General features: G+C 37.2%; 1 protein-coding gene across 2 annotated transcripts; it reads left to right on the forward strand.

The window, feature by feature from the left end:
* The first annotated feature begins 161 nt into the window (after positions 1-161).
* LOC309484368 (protein mono-ADP-ribosyltransferase PARP14-like) lies at positions 162-25,329 on the forward strand. Of its 2 annotated transcripts, none has more exons than XM_082150599.1 (15): positions 162-404; positions 560-687; positions 11,352-12,854; positions 13,263-13,496; positions 13,621-13,842; positions 13,933-13,990; positions 14,169-14,315; positions 14,418-14,477; positions 16,472-16,648; positions 16,746-16,928; positions 17,461-17,876; positions 18,466-18,703; positions 18,835-18,971; positions 19,336-19,516; positions 19,697-19,824. In XM_082150599.1, the coding sequence occupies exons 1-15, from the start codon at positions 236-238 to the stop codon at positions 19,765-19,767; spliced, it is 3,924 nt and encodes a 1,307-aa protein (XP_082006725.1). In that variant the 5' UTR covers positions 162-235; the 3' UTR covers positions 19,768-19,824. The 2 variants fall into 2 exon arrangements, with proteins under 2 accessions (XP_082006725.1, XP_082006724.1); XM_082150598.1 differs by lacking the exon at positions 19,697-19,824 and adding an exon at positions 23,603-25,329 and having other exon boundaries at positions 163-404.
* Positions 25,330-25,664: the final 335 nt, after the last annotated feature.

The following is a 25,664-nucleotide window of genomic DNA, read 5'->3' on the forward strand; positions in this document are numbered from 1 at the left end:
TTTTTTTTATAAATATATTTACAGTAATTGGATTATTAGAAAAAAAAAGAAAAAAAAAAGTAAATAATGGTCATGGTAGAGATATATGTTTTTGTGCCACATACCAGCATCTAGAGGAAGCTGGAGGAGTGGCAAGGGAAACCACAGTCTGTAAAATGAGCCGAAGCAAGCAAAAGTGAAAGTATGTCAGAGCACCTATATTCATGTCAAAGCCCAACACAACAACAGATTAAAGATGGAGAACTACCAGCACACTGTGTTTTTTGAGGCGAATAATCTCTCTGATGTGGAAGTTAAACAAATACACACATACTTTAGCATCAAGAGAAGATCAGGAGGAGGACAGTGTGAGATCTGCAAAGTGGGTGACAACACCTACAAGATAAGTTTTATGAACAAACTAGGTAAGTGTTTTTTGCTACTGCAGTTTTTACACCTTGTTTCAATCAGTGCTGTACTTTTATAACCTTGTCAAAACAACTGTAATAATAATATTCCATTTCTAATTATTACAGTTCTTTAGCTCTTTATACTCATCAACATGCATTTGTATTCAAAGCCCAGGAAAGAGTGCTAGCTCGAGAGGATCATGCCATCAATATACATGGACGAGAAGAGCTCCGTGTTTCATTAAGCTGTGACAATATTGCTGAAAGCAGCAAACAGCCTAAAGCATCTGCTAATCAGGTAAGTGGCACAGTCATAAAACAAACAGATATTTAGCTTAGATTTATATGCCCGCTCTACATTGTTTTCTGCTAATACAATGTAGTCAAACCTGTTTGCCCAGAGACACCAACCTTCTGCGTAGTTACTATAAATACATTGAGTAGTTCTAGCAGTGGCGGTTCTAGACCACAGTAACTGAGGGGGCCAGGCAGGGGCCACTTGTGCTTTTAGGGGGCACACCTTTAACATTCATCTTAACCTATTTTCAGTATTATTTCAAGTCATTTTTCACCATGTCATGCATGACTGCAATCTCTAGAAAAAGCTAATAAATTATATTAGCTAAGCTAATAAAACAATTTCTGTTATATAAAATATTGATATGGCAATAAGGCAATAATATCATATCACGATTTTTTTTTTTTTCAGGAAAATCACGATTTTATCACAATTCTTTTTTCATGTTGGTTTTACTATTTTGCAAGTGACTGAACATTACAGCCAAACTAATTTCCCTATTTTAAAATCAAAGCCTTATAGGTAACAAAATAAAAAAGAATGGCAGACATTTAGGCCAAAGGCGAAGATAAAAATCTTTGTCATTATTTTCTTTGTTATTAAAAATTAAGAACAGAAATACATATTACACATACACAACTTAATATACAAATGAAATAAACTGCTTTATTTTTTCAGCTATAGGTGTATTTAACAGTATGAGAAAGTAATTAAATGAACAAATATGAAAATAAAACACAACAGACTTAAAGTTCTCAGTCAAGAGCAGTGAATGATTTCCTCTGTGTGTTTTGTTGTTTTATTAACATTAAAGGGATAGTTCTCCCCCAAAAAAGTCATATTTACTCTCTTAAGTTGTTTTAAACCCGAATAAGTGTCTTTCTTCTGTTGAAAATAAACGTAATTTGAAAGAATGTGAGTAACCAAACAGTTGATGTACCCCTGTGACTTCCATAGTATTTTTTTTTCCTACTATGTATGGAAGTCAATGGGGACCAGCAACTGTTTGGTTTTGGGTGAACTATCTCTTTAAGGACAAGCGGCAGCATGTTTATTATTAGGGCTACTGTCTCAGAACTGCACGCTACGCGTCTAATATACACGCATATGACAATCAGATTTGAATTAATTTTCTCTGTTTGCTTTCACTTTAGACATAACCAACTTTGTTTATGTAAACAATGTCTGTATTTGACAGTATTAGCGCAATATAAGACTCAAAAGATAACTTAGTCCAGTAATAGGCTTTTAGTGCATGTACGCGTCGAGTGTAGCCTACGCGCTCAGTAAAGCGCATGTTTGAACAGCGCATCAGCAGCGAATGACGTTTAACCGGCAAGGCTTTAAAGCACATGCAAATAATGAACTTTTGTGAACTGCAGTGTCACGTTCCTCTGCTTTAACATTTGATGTGAATATACGTCGTGCTGCAGTGTAGCCTATAGATGAAGGCGCCGCAACTGAATAAATGCGCAGTTGTTTGGTGTGATTTTACGATTCCAAATTTAGGGGGGCCAGAGGGGGGGCCAAACTTGTTGACACGGGGGCACTGGCCCCCCCTCCCTAGAACCGCCACTGAGTTCTAGGAAATCACCTGCTAAGCTTGACAACAAGGTTGGCCTGGGACTAGTAGTGTGTAATATTGACATTATATATATTGTATATTGTAAAAAATGACATCTTGATATTTTCTGTTATTTTGTCAAAACAATAATTTTGCTGAGTGTGTTTTTGTGCTGGTACCTTGGCTGGTTTAGGCCTGTCGTGGACCGCTATTTCCCGAAGATTTTCATATTCTTCATGTTCTGTGCTGTCACTACTTCATAAAAATGTCAAATTAAAGGCCCATAGTTGCCTCTTTAAATTTATTTTAACCTTTATATGGTATTTTATCTTATACTTTATTACATGTATGCATAATATTATATGTCATAATCATACAATACATTTAAAGTATGGAGAAACGTGACATTATGTTTCCAACTGAGATTTAATATAATGCAATTTCTGTTCTTTATTAGAAGTTATCCATTACTCCAGTCTAACATATGCATACATATACATATACATATACATACATACATACATACATACATATACATACACATACACATACACATACATACACATACATACATATACATACATATACACACATATACACACATACACACACATACAGATATACATATACTGTATATACACATATACACACATATATAGACATATACACATATATACACATACACATATATACACATATACACATATATACACATACACACATATACACATATATAAATATATACATATACATATATATATATACACACACACACACACACACACACATATATATATGTGTGTGTGTGTGTGTGTGTGTGTGTGTGTGTGTGTGTGTGTGTGTGTGTGTGTGTGTGTGTGTGTGTGTGTGTGTGTGTGTGTGTGTATACTGGACAAAGCATACTGGAGGTGCCATTACTTTAGTATTTCACAAGTTCTACAAAAAACAGGAACGTAGAGGCATAGATTAATTCATTCTTAAATGAAATCTTGCATTACAACATTTTCTGATGTGTTATTATTGAAATATGGTACCCAGAATATGCCCCACCATTGCAACTTTATGTGCCCATGCAGCATACTGGAGGTGTCATTACTTTATTATTTCACAAGTTCTCAAAAAAAAAACAAGCACGTAGAGGTATAGATAATTCCATTCTTAAACGAAATCTTGCATTACAACATTTTCTGATGTGTTATTATTGAAATATGGTACCCAGAACATTCCTCCCCATGCAACTTTGTGCCGACGAAGCATACTGGCGGTGTCATTACTTTAGTGTTTCACAAGTTCTCAAAAAAACAAGCATGTAGAGGTATAAACAATTTCATTCTTAAACGAATTCTTGCATTACAACATTTTCTGATGTGTTATTATTGAAATATGGTGCCCAGAATAAGCCCCACCATTGCAACTTTATGTGCCGATGCAGCATACTGGAGGTGTCATTACTTTAGTATTTCACAAGTTCTCAAAAAAAAGGGAACGTAGAGGTATAGATAATTTCATTCTTAAATGAAATCTTGCATTACAACATTTTCTGATGTTTTATTGTTGAAATATGGTACCCAGAACATGCCCCACCATTGCAACTTTATGTGCCGACAAAGCATACTGCAGGTGTCATTACTTTAGTATTTCACAAGTTCTCAAAAAAACAGGAACGTAGAGGCATAGATGAATTCATTCTTAAACGAAATCTTGCATTACAACATTTTCTGATGTTTTATTGTTGAAATATGGTGCCCAGAATATGCCTCTCTATGCAACTTTGTGTGCCGACAAAGCATACTGGAGGTGTCATTACTTTAGTATTTCACAAGTTCTCAAAAAAAACAGGAACGTAGAGGTATAGATGAATTCATTCTTAAATGAAATCTTGCATTACAAAATTTTCTGATGTGTTATTATTGAAATATGGTACCCAGAATATGCCTCTCCATTCAACTTTGTGTGCCGACGAAGCATACTGGAGGTGTCATTACTTTAGTATTTCACAAGTTCTCAAAAAAAACAGGAACGTAGAGGTATAGATGAATTCATTCTTAAATGAAATCTTGCATTACAAAATTTTCTGATGTGTTATTATTGAAATATGGTACCCAGAATATGCCTCTCCATGCAACTTTGTGTGCCGATGAAGCATACTGGAGGTGTCATTACTTTAGTATTTCACAAGTTCTCAAAAAAACAAGCACGTAGAGGTATAGATAATTTCATTCTTAAAAGAAATTTTGCATGACGACATTTTCTGATGTGTTGTTATTGAAATATGGTACCCAGAATATGCCTCTCCATGCAACTTTGTGTGCCGACGAAGCACACTGGAGGTGTCATTACTTTAGTGTTTCACAAGTTCCCAAAAAAACAAGCATGTAGAGGTATAGATCATTTCATTCTTAAACAAAGTCTTGCATTACAACATTTTCTGATGTGTTATTATTGAAATATGGTACCCAGAACATGCCCCACCATTGCAACTTTATGTGCCGACAAAGCATACTGCAGGTGTCATTACTTTAGTATTTCACAAGTTCTCAAAAAAACAGGAACGTAGAGGCATAGATGAATTCATTCTTAAACGAAATCTTGCATTACAACATTTTCTGATGTTTTATTGTTGAAATATGGTACCCAGAACATGCCTCTCCATGCAACTTTCTGTGCCGACAAAGCATACTGGAGGTGTCATTACTTTAGTATTTCACAAGTTCTCAAAAAAACAAGCACGTAGAGGTATAGATAATTTCATTCTTAAACGAAATTTTGCATTACAACATTTTCTGATGTGTTATTATTGAAATATGGTACCCAGAATATGCCTCTCCATGCAACTTTGTGTGCTGACGAAGCATACTGGAGGTGTCATTACTGTAGTATTTCACAAGTTCTCAAAAAAACAGGAACGTAGAGGTATAGATGAATTCATTCTTAAATGAAATCTTGCATTACAACATTTTCTGATGTGTTATTATTGAAATATGGTACCCAGAATATGCCTCTCCATGCAACTTTGTGTGCCGACGAAGCATACTGGAGGTGTCATTACTTTAGTATTTAATAAGTACTCAAAAAAACAGGAACGTAAAGCTATAGATGAATTCATTCTTAAATGAAATCTTGCATTACAACATTTTCTGATGTGTAATTATTGAAATATGGTACCCAGAATATGCCTCTCCATGCAACTTTGTGTGCCGACGAAGCATACTGGAGGTGTCATTACTTTTGTGTTTCACAAGTTCTCAAAAAAACAAGCACGTAGAGGTATAGATAATTTCATTCTTAATTTTTTTTTTTTGCATTACGACATTTTCTGATGTGTTGTTATTGAAATATGGTACCCAGAATATGCCTCTCCATGCAACTTTGTGTGCCGACGAAGCACACTGGAGGTGTCATTACTTTAGTGTTTCACAAGTTCTCAAAAAAACAAGCATGTAGATGTATAGATCATTTCATTCTTAAACAAAATCTTGCATTACAACATTTTCTGATGTGTTATTATTGAAATATGGTACCCAGAATATGCCTCTCCATGCAACTTTATGTGCCGATGAAGCATACTGGAGGTGTCATTACTTTAGTGTTTCACAAGTTCTCAAAAAAACAAGCATTTAGATGTATAGATAATTTCATTCTTAAACAAAATCTTGCATTACAACATTTTCTGATGTGTTATTATTGAAATATGGTACCCAGAATATGCCTCTCCATGCAACTTTGTGTGCCGACGAAGCACACTGGAGGTGTCATTACTTTAGTGTTTCACAAGTTCTCAAAAAAACAAGCATGTAGATGTATAGATAATTTCATTCTTAAACAAAATCTTGCATTACAACATTTTCTGATGTGTTATTATTGAAATATGGTACCCAGAATATGCCTCTCCATGCAACTTTATGTGCCGATGAAGCATACTGGAGGTGTCATTACTTTAGTATTTTTCAAGTTCTCAAAAAAACAAGCATGTAGAGGTATAGATTATTTCATTCTTAAACCAATTATTGCATTACAACATTTTCTGATGTGTTATTGTTGAAATATGGTACCCAGAAAATTCCTCTCTATGCAACTTTATGTGCCGATGCAGCATACTGGAGGTGTCATTACTTTAGTGTTGACCCATTACCCGACCCGTGCCCGCGATAAATCACAGACACTAAAATCATTCCAATTAAAGTGCTTTATTTATTTATTTATTTTATTAACTTATCCTGTTAAAATGTTGTTGTTTTTTGCCTCAGTCTGAACATGTTGAACAATGATTATTAAATCAAACAACAATATCGTTGATGATCAATTCAAAGTAATTTCTTTTCTTTTCAAAACGCTATAAATCCGTAATTTCTTTTTCGAAAACGCTATAGCCTAAATCCATAAAAAAAAAATCCAAAATGTATGGTTTGTCTTTTAAAAAAATGTCTTTTGTCTTTTATTTTCTGTGTTTGCATTTATGAGGAAAAAAACAATGTTACGTGACCGTTCTCCATTACGGACAAAAGTGCTCTGAATGCGGCACTAAAAGACTTTAAAACTTACAGAGACCTCAAACAGAAAGCACAAAGCCTTTCTAAACGAATTTTGTTTTGTATTAATTGTATCTTCATTTTAATCAATTTTTTCATCAACCAATTACCTAGATTTAATAGCCTAAATAAAATGTATATCAGAAAATAGATAATCACGACATGGAGGCGCCGGAGTGAACTGGAGCTAAGCTGTCATCCATGAACCTGAACTGGAGCTAAGCTGTCATCCATGAACCGAAACTCAGCGTATAAGGTAGCCTACTAGCCTCACAGACCTAAACAAAACTGAAATATATCTATTATTTACAGAAATCTTTACTTTTAAACAGAACCATTCAAAATAAAATAAAACGATGTAGCCTAATCATACGCATTTCTCTATGCTTTGTCGGCACACAAAGTTGCATGAAGAGGCATATTCTGGGCACCATATTTCAACAATAACACATCAGAAAATGTTGTAATGCAAGATTTCATTTAAGAATGAAATTATCTATACCTCTACGTTCCCTTTTTTTTGAGAACTTGTGAAATACTAAAGTAATGACACCTCCAGTATGCTGCATCGGCACATAAAGTTGCAATGGTGGGGCATATTCTGGGCACCATATTTCAATAATAAAACATCAGAAAATGTTGTAATGCAAGATTTCATTTAAGAATGAATTCATCTATGCCTCTACGTTCCTGATTTTTTTGAGAACTTGTGAAATACTAAAGTAATGACACCTCCAGTATGCTGCATCGGCACATAAAGTTGCATGGTGAGGCATATTCTGGGTACCATATTTCAATAATAACACATCAGAAAATGTTGTAATGCAAAATTTCGTTTAAGAATGAAATGATCTATACCTCTACGTGCTTGTTTTTTTCAGAACTTGTGAAATACTAAAGTAATGACACCTCCAGTATGCTTTGTCGGCACACAAAGTTGCATAGAGAGGCATATTCTGGGCACCATATTTCAACAATAAAACATCAGAAAATGTTGTAATGCAAGATTTCGTTTAAGAATGAAATTATCTATACCTCTACGTGCTTGTTTTTTTGAGAACTTGTGAAATACTAAAGTAATGACACCTCCAGTATGCTTTGTCGGCACATAAAGTTGCAATGGTGGGGCATGTTCTGGGTACCATATTTCAATAATAACACATCAGAAAATGTTGTAATGCAAGATTTCGTTTAAGAATGGAATTATCTATACCTCTATGTGCTTGTTTTTTTGAGAACTTGTGAAATAATAAAGTAATGACACCTCCAGTATGCTGCATCGGCACATAAAGTTGCAATGGTGGGGCATATTCTGGGTACCATATTTCAATAATAACACATCAGAAAATGTTGTAATGCAAGAATTCATTTAAGAATGAAATTTATACCTCTACGTGCTTGTTTTTTTGAGAACTTGAGAAATACTAAAGTAATGACACCTGCAGTATGCTTTGTCGGCACATAAAGTTGCAATGGTGGGGCATGTTCTGGGTACCATATTTCAATAATAACACATCAGAAAATGTTGTAATGCAAGATTTTGTTTAAGAATGAAATGATCTATACCTCTACATGCTTGTTTTATTGAGAACTTGTGAAACACTAAAGTAATGACACCTCCAGTGTGCTTCGTCGGCACACAAAGTTGCATGGAGAGGCATATTCTGGGTACCATATTTCAATAATAACACATCAGAAAATGTTGTAATGCAATATTTCGTTTAAGAATGGAATTATCTAAACCTCTATGTGCTTGTTTTTTTGAGAACTTGTGAAATAATAAAGTAATGACACCTCCAGTATGCTTTGTCGGCACATAAAGTTGCAATGGTGGGGCATGTTCTGGGTACCATATTTCAATAATAACACATCAGAAAATGTTGTAATGCAAGATTTTGTTTAAGAATGAAATTATCTATACCTCTACATGCTTGTTTTTTTGAGAACTTGTGAAACACTAAAGTAATGACACCTCCAGTATGCTTCGTCGGCACACAAAGTTGCAATGGTGGGGCTTATTCTGGGCACCATATTTCAATAATAACACATCAGAAAATGTTGTAATGCAAGATTTTGTTTAAGAATGAAATTATTTATACCTCTACATGCTTGTTTTTTTGAGAACATGAGAAATACTAAAGTAATGACACCTCCAGTATGCTGCATCGACATATAAAGTTGCATGGAGAGGCATTTTCTGGGTACCATATTTCAACAATAACACATCAGAAAATGTTGTAATGCAAGAATTCGTTTAAGAATGAAATTATCTAAACCTCTACGTGCTTGTTTTTTTTGAGAATTTGTGAAACACTAAAGTAATGACACCTCCAGTGTGCTTCATCGGCACACAAAGTTGCATGGAGAGGCATATTCTGGGTACCATATTTCAATAACAACACATCAGAAAATGTTGTAATGCAAAATTTAGTTTAAGAATGAAATTATCTATACCTCTACGTGCTTGTTTTTTTGAGAACTTGTGAAATACTAAAGTAATGACACCTCCAGTATGCTTCGTCGGCACACAAAGTTGCATGGAGAGGCATATTCTGGGTACCATATTTCAATAATAACACATCAGAAAATGTTGTAATGCAAGATTTCGTTTTATAATGAAATTATCTATACCTCTACGTTCCCGTTTTTTTGAGAACTTGTGAAATACTAAAGTAATGACACCGCCAGTATGCTTTGTCGGCACATAAAGTTGCATGGGGAGGAATGTTCTGGGTACCATATTTCAATAATAACACATCAGAAAATGTTATAATGCAAGATTTCATTTAAGAATGGAATTATCTATACCTCTACATGCTTGTTTTTTTGAGAACTTGTGAAACACTAAAGTAATGACACCGCCAGTATGCTGCATCGGCACATAAAGTTGCAATGGTGGGGCATATTCTGGGTACCATATTTCAATAATAACACATCAGAAAATGTTGTAATACAAGATTTCGTTTAAGAATGGAATTATCTATACCTCTACGTGCTTGTTTTTTTGAGAACTTGTGAAATAATAAAGTAATGACACCTCCAGTATGCTGCATCGGCACATAAAGTTGCAATGGTGGGGCATATTCTGGGTACCATATTTCAATAATAACACATCAGAATATGTTGTAATGCAAGATTTCATTTAAGAATGAATTAATCTATGCCTCTACGTTCCTGTTTTTTTGAGAACTTGTGAAATACTAAAGTAATGGCACCTCCAGTATGCTTTGTCCAGTATACACACACACACACACATATATATAAATATATATATATATATATATATATATATATATATATATATGTGTGTGTGTGTGTGTGTGTGTGTGTGTGTGTGTGTGTGTGTGTGTGTGTGTGTGTGTGTATGTATGTATATATATATATATATATATATATATATATATATATATATATATATATATATATATATATATATATATATATATATATGTATACATGTGTATATGTGTATATGTGTATGTGTATATATGTGTATATGTCTATATATGTGTGTATATACAGTATATGTATATCTGTATGTGTGTGTGTGTGTGTATGTGTGTATATGTATGTATATGTATGTATGTGTATGTATATGTATATGTATGCATATGTTAGACTGGAGTAATGGATAACTTCTAATAAAGAACAGAAATTACATTATATTAAATCTCAGTTGGAAACATAATGTCACGTTTCTCCATACTTTAAAAAAACAAACATTTAGTAATTACAAAATAATTATTTACCACATAGCTTACACCATTTATAGAGGCAGACAAGATAATCTTTTCAGGAGTAGGCTATTTATTTTCACTGTTAAATGAAAAATGCTGCCCGATCCACAGGCTTGTAATTCACATACAACTGTTCCTTTAAGAAATACGGCCAAAAGCACCGAGGGGGAGGGGTTAACAACCATCCAACATTTTTTAAGGAGCTGGCGAAAAAGGAGCTGGAGTCAGCCGCGAGTCAAAGAAAATGGCGTCTTTGAAAAAAGTTTCAGCTAGTTTGGTCGCGCCCAGCGAGTAAATGTCCCGGATGTAACTAATTACACTCTCTCGGTGTTATTAATTTAACTCCACATATTTTCACCACCCAGAGGGTGCAGTTTACACTAGCAGTGTTAATCCCTTGAAATTCAACACCAGAAAATTAACTCTTTACTCTAAAAGTCCTTAACATCAGGATTTCAACACTGGAGATTTTACTGTGAAGTGAACCAAGCAGTTGACTTGTATGAGGGGGGCAAAATAAAAGTTTTTTTATGGTTTTTCGTGGTATATGTAAAAAGGTGAGTTGATTAAGACTAGTTTATTCACTTTACATGCTTTAAATATCTGTGTTTTACCTCATTGGTTGTACATGATGTCATTGCGTGATTGTGTACACAAACCGTTTTTTTAACCGGTTCATTAAAACTGCCCGCAAGAACCAGTTTGCGGAAATGAATCTGACTTTCCATTACTAATGGGAAGTGATACTTCCTTGCCTTGCATCTTCATTATGAAGCATTCTGTACAATCAATGAATGCATGTCTTTATCATTTGTTCTTTTTTTTTTTTTTTAGAAATGTGCAAGTGATAAAATTATGGAGAAGGTTTTTAAACTGGACTTTTATCTATTACGCTACCTCAGCGAATGTAAAAAGCCGAATTCAGACTTGGAGAAACTTCTGTCTGCGCTCTACAGCACCTTTGAGATCCACATTGACTCTGAAGAGGTGGTGGTGAGGAGGGATCCAGCAGCTGAGGACATGTCCCTGAAGAATTGGGAATTTGGGGTCGACCAAGTGTTCGAGACTTTAAAGTCACGTTATAATATCTACTTTGAGGTTGATAGGGACAAATCTGAAATTCTGGAACAACACCTTTGCCTCTCTGGTGAAGGCTTACAAATCTATTGTGAAGAAGAGACGTGTTTAGCCGTCGTGGTTGGAGAGCGAAAACAAGTGGAGAAGATTTTAAAATTTGTAAGTGGCTTGCATGATCAACAGCAGATTCAAGAAGAGTGTTATGTGTCTGAGAAGCAATTCACCCTCATCAAAGAACAGTTTGAGTCGTACATAAAGTCTAATTTGCCTGCACTTCAGATTGCTCAGGAAAAAACGGGCATTCTCCTTTTGAAGGGTCCTGAAAAAGAGGTCCAAGCAGGCAAAAAGGAGCTTTTAAACTTAGCAAAAGAAATCAAAGAGAAGAGGATCCCATCACATCGTCCTCTTGTGACCTTCTTGGAATCAAGTGGTGGTATACAGCACTTCCAAAACCGATTTCAGAAGAGCCTCCGCAGCCCAGTTATGCTCGAGACATTAGGTTCAGATCTCCTTTTGTTGAGTTTGTCCGATGGAGCGCTAGATGAGGCGGCTGCTGCCGTGCAGAGAGACCTGTGTTTGGAGACTGTGCGCCTGGAAAACACTCAGAAATCATCTGCGTTTAATATGCTGAATGAGGATTTGAGTGAAGCTGTGAAGCAGGCCAATCGTGGCGGTGTCAAAGTGGAGCTTAAATACCTGGATGAATCAAGTTTTGACCCCAAAGTGCAACTGGTGGGCTACACTACTGAAGTTAATAGGCTGAAGGACATTGTGCTAGAATACAAAAGAAACCATCAGAAACATCATGACTCCCTGCCTCTTCCCAAGCCAGAAATGGCAGACCACTTCCCTGAGATCTTGTCGATGGCCGGTGTAAAGAAGAGCAGTGTGGAAATAAAGTCAACGAGGTTGCCTTCCCCATGCGTCCACCTCACAGGACCTCGTTACGAAGTTGAGAGTTTGAAGGACATCCTTGAGTCATTTCTTCTGAGTCTTGTCACTAAACGATTTGAGGTGAAAGGACCTGGAGTTCAAAAATTCTTTCAAAGTGATGGTACAGAGACTTTGAAATTAGTGAAAACTTCTTATATGGTTTGCATACTACCCATCGATGATGGGCGTAAAAGTGGTAACGTGCCCATATACATGAACAGTATGCCTTTTCTGAGCTTGCCAGCTGCTGCATCTGCCCAATACTCTCTGGATTATGACAATGAGATAAACATTAAAGTTGTGGTTGGTAGTCTTGAGCAACAACAGGTAAGGCTAACCCAATTTTTTTTTTATTCTTCCATCATATTTAATTCTTTAATTCTTTTAATTTTAGGCCCAGTAAACACATATAGTTCTGCTTCAGAAGACATTGAGTCATCAACTGGAGTCAAATGGATTACCGTCATTTTCTTTTTGTGTGGTTCTCAAGCATCAGCTTAGGAGATCTTAGGAGACACATGCAGACTCGCACAGATAGATAATTTTCTAAAAATATTAATTTGTGTTCATCTAAAGGACTTATACTCTTATATGGGATGGCATGAGAGTGAGTGAATTAATGAATTTTACATTTTTTCGTGAAGTATCTCTTTAACGAGTAAAATAGACCAGTAATTCTTTGTTATACCTCTCAACAGCACTACAAATTTTTTATGATTTGTGTCATTAATACAGGCCGATGTGTTTGTTGCTCCAATGATAAAAACAAACATGACCTCAACCTTGATTGGATCATCCTTGTTGAAAAAAGCAGGACAGCAGCTTCAGACTAACTTCAACAATGCCAAGGGAAAGCGCACACTTACGCCTGGAGACGTGCTGGAGGTGGATGCCACACCAGCGTTGGGATGCTCAAAGGTTTTCTTCGTAGAATGTGTGCCCAAAGGAAAAAACCACAACAGCGAAAAAGTAAGAAGTAGTAAGACATTTAAATAGGGTTAAGATGTGTTTTGACTGAACGGATGATTGAATGGATGAGATTTACAGAAAAGATTTAGTAGTTTTGCCATCAATATTATATATTTTGTTACAGGCACTTCGCTGCGGACTTGGCCGAGTGTTTGCGCTATGTGAGCAGAATTCTTGGGGTTCAGTTGCACTGCCAGTAATAGGACCTGGCATAGTGCTGTCGATACTGGTCAAAGATGCCGTTAATATTCTTACTCATGAAATCTGTGAATTTTTATCTCGATCCACTGGTTGCCTGCAGACCATTTGTATCGCCATAATGCCTAATTACGCTCATTCTGAGGAAGTAAGCAATCTACATATTATAAGCCCTCTATGCAATTAAGTGTATTGCAGCGATGTTTATTCCTAAACCTATTTTGGAAATATTTTGCAGATGTTCCAGACAGTCTGTGCGGATCTGAGTGCAAAAATGGTGGACAACACAGGACAAGGCAAGAGATTCAAGAATTATGTATTGCATTCATTGATCCATGCTATTATGCCCTTCTCTCCACTTATCAACAATAATTTATTAGAAAATATAAGAGCAAAGAAAAATAAGTTCACTCAACAAATCTGCAAAAAGTCTAAATGGTTTCTTCATCTGCATGTCTTTCACTGTCACCACAGCTCTGTTTCACTCACTGACCTCTGACCTTGATGAGATCATCATGCCAGTAGATAGGATTGAACTCCATCTTGTGTTTGGTGACATCACCAATGAGACTACTGATGCCATCGTGAACACCACTGACTTTAAGGACTTCCAGACAAGTGGTATTCATGATTCAGATTTCTAAATAACCAAAGGATTCTTGATATCAAATTCAACTATTTCAACCATAAGATAGTGTTTACTTTTGACCTAATCTGTCACAGGAGTGTGTAAAGACATCCTCACCAAAGCAGGACCTCATGTCCAGGGTCAACTGACAGGAGGTAAGAAAATAAACCACAGTCTTTTAAGCTTTTGATTTATTATTTTATTAAAAGAGTTTTCAAATACTGTATGTTTGAATGCAGTTTAAAAGGCCTTTGTGTGTAAATATCTGAAGTATTTTTTATCAAAAAGTTTTATAGTATCGGTAGATAATATCCACATTTGTTTACTGTGGAAGCCAATTTCTCGCAAAAAAATTTAATTAAATAAAAAATCTTCTAACCCACATAAAACAGAAGTTCATGCCTTCATTGGAGACGGTGTGATTCTAGTAAAGCAGGAGAAACTGCATACCCTTAACCAAACCTGTTTGCAAAAACAATTAGAAGTGCAGAAGTGAAGAAATGGTGACATTTTAGACCTTCAGATTGTTTTAAAAGCTCCGCTGACATATTTAAAGAATAAATTGGCCAATTTAGATGGTTTGATGTACAGTCAGTGGCATAATTGCGACAACCAAATGTGTAAAAAAAATGTTGGCCAAGTTATATATATCTATATAAAATGTAAATACATTAAAGAACCCTAGCCTAGATTATAAATGAAATATATTCTCTAAAATAAAAATTATAAAAAAAAATATACTTAAAAAATAAAACGTTTTTAGATTATTTTAGTCAAATTCACAAATACAATCACATGTAAAATGATTGAATTTCTTATCACTTTTGATCAAAAGGTGGTACTGCTACCAAATTGATGTTGTGTGAAATTCATGTACAATGAAACTCTGGTGGAACAACCTCCAGATGCCAATACTCTATATAACACAATACAATAAAACAAATGTTCATAAATGTAAACATTAAAATATGTGTAATAAAACAGAAAGTGACAAGTGCTAAAATAGTTTAGTTGTCGTATTGCACTGCGATAAATAGGACATTACACAATAAAATAAAATACTGCACAGTAAAAGATGTCACTAAGAGGCAATATGTGAGGAAATGTTTACGATCTCTAGGTCCATGTAAAGAGTGGGGTGTTCAATAGTGCTACTGCTGTGTGGTAGAAACTGTTTTTGAGTCTTGTTGTGTGGGCATACAGTGTCCTGTATCGTTTACCAGACGGCAGGAGGGTGAACATGAGAGCATCTTTGGACAGTCCGTGGCACTGGAGGTTTTGAGTTAGACTTCAAACTGGCTATGAGGACAGATCAGACTGTCCTCTATCTGTGTGCCAAATTTCACAACTTTCCCACAAACAGTTCTTTGGGCTGCCATAGACTCAAGAGCAGAAGAAGAAAAAGAAGAACAAGAACAAGAAGAACACTAACGATTGCAATAGGTGCTGGGCCCCTAAATATGCAATACATATATATATGCCTTTCCATAACAATTTGGCCCTTGTCAAAGTTACTCAGATCTTTATTCCTGCCTATTTCTCCTGCATTCACACATTGATTACGATAACTGTTTGCTTACTAATATAATCTACTCAGACCTTAAAGGGATAGTTCACCCAAAAATGAAAATTCTGTCATAATTTACTCACCCTCAAGTTGTTCCAAACCTGTATGAATTTCTTTTTTCTGCTGAACACAAAAGAAGATATTTTGAAAAATGTCTGTAACCAAACAGTTGATGGACCCCATTGACTTCCATAGTATTTTTTTTTCCTACTATGGAAGTCAATGGGGTCCATCAACTGTTTGGTTACCAACATTTTTCAAAATATCTTCTTTTGTGTTCAGCAGAAAAAAGAAATTCATACAGGTTTGGAACAACTTGAGGGTGAGTAAATTATGACAGAATTTTCATTTTTGGGTGAACTATCCCTTTAATATGTGGCCTTGTTAGGAGATGATCAAACAATCGCTCTACCCGTGAATTGTCATGTTTTGGCTGATCAGTGTGTGTTTATCCGTGTGTTTGTGTGTGGTGTGCAAAATGTGATTTCTCTTTGGATGAAAGATAGATGTATCTTTAGATGTAAAAGGCAGCAATGATATGCAACATGTCATCTAACCCTACCCCTTATATATGTTCTCCAGCTCAGGTAGCGAGTGGACAGATCTTTACGACGCCGCCAGGAGGATTCCCATGTAAGACAATCATGCATGTTTGTGGAGAGAGGGACGCCAGTGTTATCAAGACCTTGGCGAAAGAAATAGTGGTTCAATGTGAACATGGCCGCTACCAGTCTGTGGCCATTCCTGCTATCTGTGCTGGTCAGTAGCTTCATTTTTACTTATAATGCAAAATAATAAACCATTTGTCTTTTAAGTCAGTTTGGTGTATGATTTGCTGGAAAAAAAATACTTGCAGGACAAGGAGGTTTGGATCCAAAAGTGGTGGCCAAGTCTATTCTAGAGGGAGTAAAGGACGGTGTTCAAGGAGCTAATCTTCAATATCTCCGAACTATTCGGATCATTCTGCTGAAGATTAATGTTTTCCTGGAGTTTAAAGCGATGGCGCAGCAAATCTTTGGTGGTAATACACAGTTGACAGGTGAGGATAAATCTGTGCCATGCAGAGGCAATAACAGTTTATATGTCCATGTTATGCATTTAAATAAATATATTTTAGTTTTTGTTAATGCTTTTACAGTGAGACACTCATATTTTTGTAAGTCAACACAGACATTAGCATCACCCTGGTTTCCTCGTCAAAAAGCAAATAGGATTTTTCCATTGGCTTTTGGATTATTTCAGAAAATAAGCTCTGTGACCAACAAACATTTATTAAACGTTTCATTCATCATGATAATCTTCACAAATGAACACTACTTTTAATGGATTTTGAGGCCTAAATACAATTGCTAGACTATAAACGCACTACACCACAGTCACACGACCTCAACATGACCATCATCAAGCTTCTGACAACTCTTCAGACTTTATTTAAAAACATTCCCTGGAAGTTTGAATTGAATTAAATATGGAAAGTGCTAAAATGCTAACTCGTTTCCTAGTTTTGGCCTACCAAAATACGTCATTCCTTCATCACTATATTGACAATATTGCACTTTCACCTTTTTCAGCTCCTGCACCACTTGTACCAACAAATGTAACCTCCAGAGGGCGCAGTGGATCAACTATGTCACGCAGATCACAATCATTTTCTTTACAACACTCTCTTGACTTGAGTTCTCTAGTCAGAGCTTTGCCAGTCACAGAGAACACAGCATCATATCTAGTGATTGGTCACACAGATAATGAAGTGTCTGACGCCTGCAGAGAACTTCTGCGGGCGTATGAGAGCCAGTGCTCCAAACATACTTTCCACGCAGAGGAGATTGAACGTCTCACTCAGGATGAGATGAACCAGCTGCTCTCTAAAGTCGATTCACTACACCTGCAGCTGGAACAGAGCAGCTCTGGAGGATGGGAAGTGAAAGGGCTGAAGGATGGTGTGAATGAGGTGGTTAGACTGATACAAGATGCACTTCGCAGACAGGTGAGAAAGACAACATTAAAGGGTAACTAAACCCCTGGTCAGAGCCTGACTCCACCCACTGGCAATATTTGAAAAATGCTGGAAAAGTAGGCAGAGCCCAGTGGAGAGGGGGCGTGCATCTGTGACGTATCTGACGTCAGAGGGTACCACAACTTCCAATAGGAAAATTCAACTGCAGTAGCCACTGTTCAACCTGAAGATGGCAGCACTCAGACGTTTTTTACACCATATTTTGTAAAATTAAAACACTTTAAACACAAATGTCAAAAAAAACTACTTGAATCAATGAACAGCACTAATAAAGCCCCATTCTTACAGATCATTAACTAAAAAAAAGTTGGTTTAGGGTTTAGTTACCCTTTAAAATTAAATTAGCACTATAGACAATCACCTAAGCATATAATGCATATAAGTTGCATACAATATAATTAAATATAGTGCATATATCATTTAAATGTAAGTTTGAGCAAATCACCTGAGCATGATATGCATATAAAAGTCACATATTAATAAACTTACTAACTTAAAACCATGGCTTTACAAATTTACAAAATAAATAAATGTGCAAATTTTTCTCTCAAACTCTAAGGTAAGAGAGAAGGACCAGGCATCCCTCTTCACTCAAGTCACATGGTGCATTCTGGGACCACGGGGCGTTTGGCAGAAGGTGCCCGTAGAGGTGAATTATAAGCTTGAGAGAGGAGATGTGAAAGATGGAATTATGGATGCACAGGGTGTGAAATGGACTGTGGATTTGAGTAAGATGGAGGCCACAGCATGTGATTCAGGACAGGTGACGTCTCTCAAACGACTGGAGAACCTTTCAGGTGAGGACGCTTTCATGAAATATGAAAATATGAACTCAGATTAAAACCACTGATTGACATCTATAGTATGACATTAAACATCCTTGAAAATAATCAAACTGAATCAAAACCCTCAATATTTTGCATTTCAGATTTCTCTTTGCCCATTAACTGGGACAACATGAGTCACAGTGACCCGTTAAAGGTGATTGCTTTAGATCAGCAATCTACGGAGTACCAGATCGTGAAGGCAGACTTCAAGAAGACCGTTCCAAAAACAGTGCTCAAGGTTTGACACTCAACACCAAAGTGTGCTTTAACAAAAACCATCCTGAACGACATAACAACCTTTTAAAGAACCACATTAAGTCTAAACAAAATCATATCTTAACATGCCAAAACTTGTATTTCTGGGTTAGAGTGTCTTCAACAAGGCTAGATTACTGGACTAAACATCATCATCATCTATATATACATTTTGTTTTATTTAAAACCTTTTGAAAGTGTTTGTCTATAATGTACCATGTTTTGATTTTGTATGGCAGTATAGTCCTCACAGTGCTTCTATGAAGATTGAAGAACAAGAGATATGAATGTAATGTCCATCAAATATATTTGTTCATGGTTGTTTGTGTGCAAATGTGTTTCAATAGATCGAGCGCATCCAGAACATGAATCTTCGGCGGTTATATGAGGGACGTAAAAAAGAGCTGGAGAACAGAAACGGTCTCCCTGTCGGAGCAGGAGAGAAGATCCTTTATCACGGCACATCAGAGGCGTCCTGCTCATCCATCATGAAGACAAACTTTAATCGCAGTTTTGCTGGGCAAAATGGTAATTGTTTTTTTTTTAAGGTTCATTAATTTAAATAAATAGTTGACCCAAAATCCGGAATTGTGTCAGTATTTGTTTGCGATGATTTTTATCACCAAGGCTGATATTTGGCATTTTTTAATTACATAGGTTTTTCTGTTTAGCCGATAAGAGTGATAACTGGGACTTTTATTTTGACAGCACTGACGCACAGGGTGCTCTGTCATATTCACTGCATCCTGGACATAAGCATCCAAAAATGGAAATTATAAATCACCATTTTTTAAGGATGTACGATTTCCTGTTTGGCCAATAAGTGTACTAAGCAGGACTTTTATTTTGTCTTTTTATTTTGTCTGTTTTACATTTACATTAAATTTAGTCATTTAGCAGATGCCTTTGTCCAAAGAGACTTAAAAATTAGGACTAAAATAAGCGAGTCATCATGAAGAGACAAAAACAACGCAAGAAGTGCTCAAAATACAAAGTTCAGGCATTGCTCAGAGTAGCATATGCCAGACAAGGGAGGATTAAAGGAAAAGGATTATTTTATTTTTTATTTTATTTTTTTATGAGGTTAAGTGCTCACGGAAGAGATGAGTTTTCAGTTGTCTTTTGAATGTTGTCAGGAATTCTGCATTCCGGATGAGGGTGGGGAGAGCATTCCGCCAGCGACCGTGAATGAGAATGTTCTGGAAAGTGATTTTGTGGCTTTCTGTGATGGAACCACGAGCCGTCGCTCGTTGACCGATCGAAGGCTTCTGGTAGGGATGTAGACTCGTAGGAGCGAGTGAAAGTAGGAGGGAGCTGAGCCTGTGGTAGTTTTGTAAGCAAGCATCAATGCCTTGAACTTGATGCGAGCAACAAGTGGTAGCCAGTGCAGAGAGATGAACAGAGGAGTGACGGGGGCCCTTTTTGGCTCGTTGAAGACAAGACGAGCTGCAGTGTTCTGAATAATTTGTAGAGGTTTAGTTGCACATGATGGAAGTCCAGCCAGAAGAGCATTGCAGTAATTAAGCCTAGAAATAACCAGAACCTGAACGAGAAGTTGTGTTGCATGCTCAGTTTGGAAAGACCTGATCTTCCTGATGTTGTGCAGTGCAAACCTGCATGATCGAGCTGTCTTTGTAATTTGGTCTGTGAAGGTCAGCTGCTCATCAAATATTTCTTGAAGATTTCTGACCGACCTTGATGGGGTGATTGATGATGAATCTAGCTGGATAGTGAAATCGTGCTGTAGCGACGGATTGGCAGGGAGGACGAGAAGCTCAGTCTTTGCCAGGTTGAGCTGCAGGTGATGTTCCTTCATCCATTCCGAGATGTCCACCAGACAGCTTGAGATCCGTGCAGCTACTGTGGGGTCATCTGGTTGAAATGAGAGGAAGAGCTGTGTGCCATCAGCATAGCAATGGTAAGAGAAACCACATGCCTGTATGATGTGTCCCAGTGATGTGGTGTAGACGGAGAAGAGGACGGGTCCAAGAACTGAACCCTGAGGAACCTCTGTGGTCAGTTGATGTGCTTTGGATAAACCAGTGGAGAGGAGTACCTGTGATGCCAAGTGTTGAAGGCAGCAGACAGATCCAGGAGAATGAGAACTGAAGATTTGGAAGCAGCGTTTGCGATCCGTAGGGCTTCTGTGACCGACAATAATGCAGTCTCAGTTGAATGCCCTTTCTTGAAGCCGGATTGGTTGACATCCAGCTGGTTGTTCAGAGACAAGAAGGATGTTACTTGGTTGAAAGCAGCTCATCAAGTGTTTTCGCAATGAATGGTAGGAGAGAGACAGGTCTGTAATTCTCTACAAGTGATGTGTTTAATGTTGTTTTTTTAAGCAGTGGAGTTACCCGAGCCTGCTTGAATGCAGTGGGGAAAGTGCCAGTATGGAGGGATGAGTTGATGATGTGTGTGAGTGCTGGAAGAAGTGTGGGAGAGATGGCTTGTAGAAGGTGTGAGGGGATAGGGTCTAGAGGGCAAGTGGTAGGATGACTGGAGAGGAGAAGTTTATAACTTCTTCCTCGGTTAGTGGAGAGAAGGTTATTGTCTGTGGGAGAGGTTGGTACGGGTTCCTGTGTATGTGGAGCTGAGAACTGACTGCTGATAGTTGTTGTTTTGTTGGTGAAGAAGTTAGCAAAATCATCGGCCGTTAAAGAGGAGATGGGTGGTGGTGGAGGTGGACAGAGGAGAGAGTTGAATGTCTTGAAAAGTGTTTGTGTTGGAGGCACTGTTGATCTTGTTGTGGAAATAAGAAGATTTTGCAGCATGAACATCAACAGAAAAGGAAGAGAGGAGAGATTGATAAATACTCAGGTCAGATGTGTCTTTTGATTTGCGCCATTTCCTCTCCGCTGCCCTGAGTTCGGTCCGGTGTTCATGAAGAACCTCAGATAGCCAGGGGTTAGAGGGAGTAGTGCGTGCTGGCCTGGAGGAGAGAGGGCAGATATTGTCTAGAAAATAAGTTAAAATGGAGCATAAGGTGTCCGTTGCGGTATTCACATCCAGAGATGAGAATTGTGAGGGTGAGGGAAGAGAAGATGACACGGCAGAAGAAAGATGGGAGGGAGAAAGTGAGCGCAGGTTTCGTCTGAAAGGGGTAGGGGGGTTGGTGGTGCACGGGTAGGAAGTTGTAGATTGAAAGTAATGAGGAAATGATCTGAAACTTTTAGAGGTTTCACCAAAATGTTGTCTGTGATGTAAATGTGATGTAAATGTGATGTAAGTGTGATGTAAATGTGATGTAAATGTGATGTCTGTGCGTGTGTAAACCAGGTTCAGTTGGTTGCCTGATTTGTGAGTACCTGTGGTGATGAGCCGTTTGAGATCGAATGAGGCTAGGAGAGAGATGAAGTCTGTTGCATACGGCTTCTCTAGATGAATGTTGAAATCACCAAAGACTACAAATGGGGTGCCATCCTCAGGGAAAGAGGACAGCAGCACATCCAGCTCCTCTACAAAGCTTCCCAGTTGACCTGGGGGGGCGATATATGAACACAATATGGATATAATATGTTTTACTTTTTTATATATCAAGGTCAAATTATAAAAATAATTTTCATTTTCAAATGAAATTTGAAGAAGCGCAGCACAGTCCAGCAGCAGGAGTCAGATTTCATTTATCACGTGACGAGAGTGAGGCGAACTCACTGACAAGACGCTTTACACAATACTTGTCTCTGCAAAAATAAAAACTTGCAGATAGTACTGGTGTTCTGTCTGTAATACTGATTAGTTGTCCATGTGAGCAACAACCTGAGACCAGTATTTTATTTAAATATTTTACTTATATATTTATTTATTTATTGTGTTCTTGTTGAAGAATTGCAGCTCTTTTCCAAAAAAGTTAAGACTGTCAAGGTCAAAAAATCAAGCGTAGCGTTAGTTCTGGCAGGTCACGTTAGTCAAGCTCGCATCAGCTGACTATCAGCTGATCCACATCTACCTATAGGAATACGACGCCTATCACCGTATACATATATAAGCTGCTTCAGTATTATCCGCAACTATCGCGTTTCTCAGGAGCGAATTACCCTCCTCCATCCCCAGCTCCTCCTCTCATCAGTCAGGATTTGGCATTCTGATTCCCTTCGAATCAGAATAAATTCTCGAATTATGTCGTACTTTAAAATCTTGAATTAAGGATATCTGCAATACATTCATGTTGGTTCTGTTCTGTTTACCCCAAGGGGGGTTATTGCTGCTCTCCCTGCTCTTATCCATGCTAGGCTGCATGGATGCGCAGGGAGTTCTCGCCCAGAACGGAACCATACCGCCAATCCAAATTGTATGCTAATTGTCAATCATATATGACGATAGTGGTCCTGACAGAAATGACAAAAAGCACCATAATCCATATGACTCACTTATATTCTTCTGAAGTCATGCAATAACTGTGGGAGGAACAAACCCAAATTTAGGATTTTATTAATTGAACAGCAAGTCATGACAGAATTGTTATTTTTGGGTGAACATTATGTTTATTTTATTTGATGAACTTCCTCTTTATAGTTTAATAATCTAGCCAACTAATCAGCTGAGGATCTCTTTGGTTGTTCAATTTGAAGACTAATCGGTCAACTGATTTTTAACTGACTTTTTATTTGTTCTCAGCCACTGTCTATGGTCATGGGACGTACTTTGCTGTGAACGCCAGCTATTCTGCCAATCCTACCTACGCGGTTCCTGCAGCAGACGGGACTCAGCTCATGTTTGTGGCTCGTGTGCTTACGGGTCATTACGCTCAGGGTCAGGCGGGCATGAAGACGCCCCCTGTTCGCCTCGCACCTGACCACAATTATGACAGCGTGGTGGATAACATCCAAAATCCTTCCATGTTTGTGGTTTTCCATGACTGCCAGGCTTATCCAGACTACCTCATCACATTTAAATGAACTTCAAGTCAACCGGATGAGCTCTGGATGATCTATAAACCATTGCTATTTACTTAGTTGCTTTACATTTAAATATAATCACTTTTATTCAAAGGTTACATTTAGTTATCACATAGCAGATAGATACATCTTTAAGCTTTATGTCATGCTCATTATAGTGTTTAGTGACCACCAATATAATTCAAATTACACAATTTAATGATATAAGAGCAGAAAAAGTGCAATATTAATTGACAAAGCTGTTTATGGATTATGGAACATTTACTCAGATGAAATACTTCAGAGAATCGCACAGGTATTTTCTGACTTGTGCAAACCACTCAAGTGATATTTAGCTTCAGGGCAATCTATTAATCACTACTAAAAAAAAAGAAAAAAAAAAGGTTTTGACAAATGTCAACTATTCTTTCTCAGTTCCCATGTCCCCTTCAGGCACTCATTATCATTATGAAACATATTGACGTTGTTTCGAATGAAATGTAGGAGTTTGCGCAATATTAAGTTGCTGTCACAGCAGTGCAATACTTAAGGGCAACATGGATGAACCCAAGAAAAAGTCTTTATTGTAACAGGAGTTGTTTTCTTGTTTTATTTAACTCAGTGTCTATTTTTATTTCATTTTCTGCCATTAATTTAGCTTAAACTGCAGAACAGACTGATCAGCCTCTATTTTATAGAGGAAGCCTAATCTATTGACTTATAAACTTTCAAAATGTCTACAATTCTAAATCCATCCAATGGCGATGATGTTGTTGTGATATTTGCATACTGAATTGTGATTAGTTTTTGCTTTCCTGTCCTTACAGCACTTTGGTTTAAGTTGAGTCGCTTATTATTCTTACATGCACAAGAACAATAAAATGATCTTTATCGAGAACGATAAAATGTTCATGTCAAAATTACATTTTTTCTCATTACTACAAGCATGCCGCCAGAGCCCGTCTACGGAGAGCCTGGCCACTCCCTATTAAGTCCTATTGTACCGAAGTTTGGTTGTAGTTCCACCAGAGTTCCACTGGGGGCGATCGACCATGAGTGCAAAATGAATGGGAGTCTATGGAGCTAGACGGCTAAATTTGTCTCTTTCACCCGATTGCCGTTGAGAAATCTCAGATTTGATTGTAGGTTTTGCAAGTTCAACATGGGTTATAGGTCGAAAGTTGAATGAACGAGTACTTATGTCCTTTCAATTTCTAACAGGTTGAGTTGTTGTTGCCCATAACACGCTAGCATTCTAATTATGGTCAGTGAAGGACTGATTACGACCAGAGATACCACTTGATGGCATCGTGGAATCCGAAGCGGGACCAGAATGTTAAGGCAGACTTTTTCGCCCACGTTTTTTTTTTTCAGCGCAGAAACTTTTTTTTTGGTTGCTGGCACTTTTATCTGCCTATGGTTATGTATGTACTATGAAATTTACACGGAAAATAAATTGAATTTGAGTACTTGTTGTGTTATTCTTGTGTTAGGAAATACAGGATACATATGGATATGGTATAGTATTGCCACCAAAAAAAAAAAAAAATGTCCCGCTCAATAGTGCTAAATATCAATAAAAATTGAAAAAGGAGAAAAATGCCTCGCAGGTGTGCAATGATAAATTGTTCTAATAGTGGGCAAAGGGTTGTCCTATTTCTCGAGAGAAAAGAAAGTGCAGAGCGTGAAAGCAACAAACTGACTGGATTGCTGTAAGCAGTATCTCTGGTCGTACGATGTGTATGACAGCAATGTGTAATTTCTTTGCATCTCCTTTCGAATACAACATTCAAATTACTAGA

The sequence above is a fragment of the Leuciscus leuciscus genome (assembly GCF_965113295.1).
Source record: "Leuciscus leuciscus genome assembly, chromosome: 2".
NCBI classification, from domain to species: domain Eukaryota; kingdom Metazoa; phylum Chordata; class Actinopteri; order Cypriniformes; family Leuciscidae; genus Leuciscus; species Leuciscus leuciscus.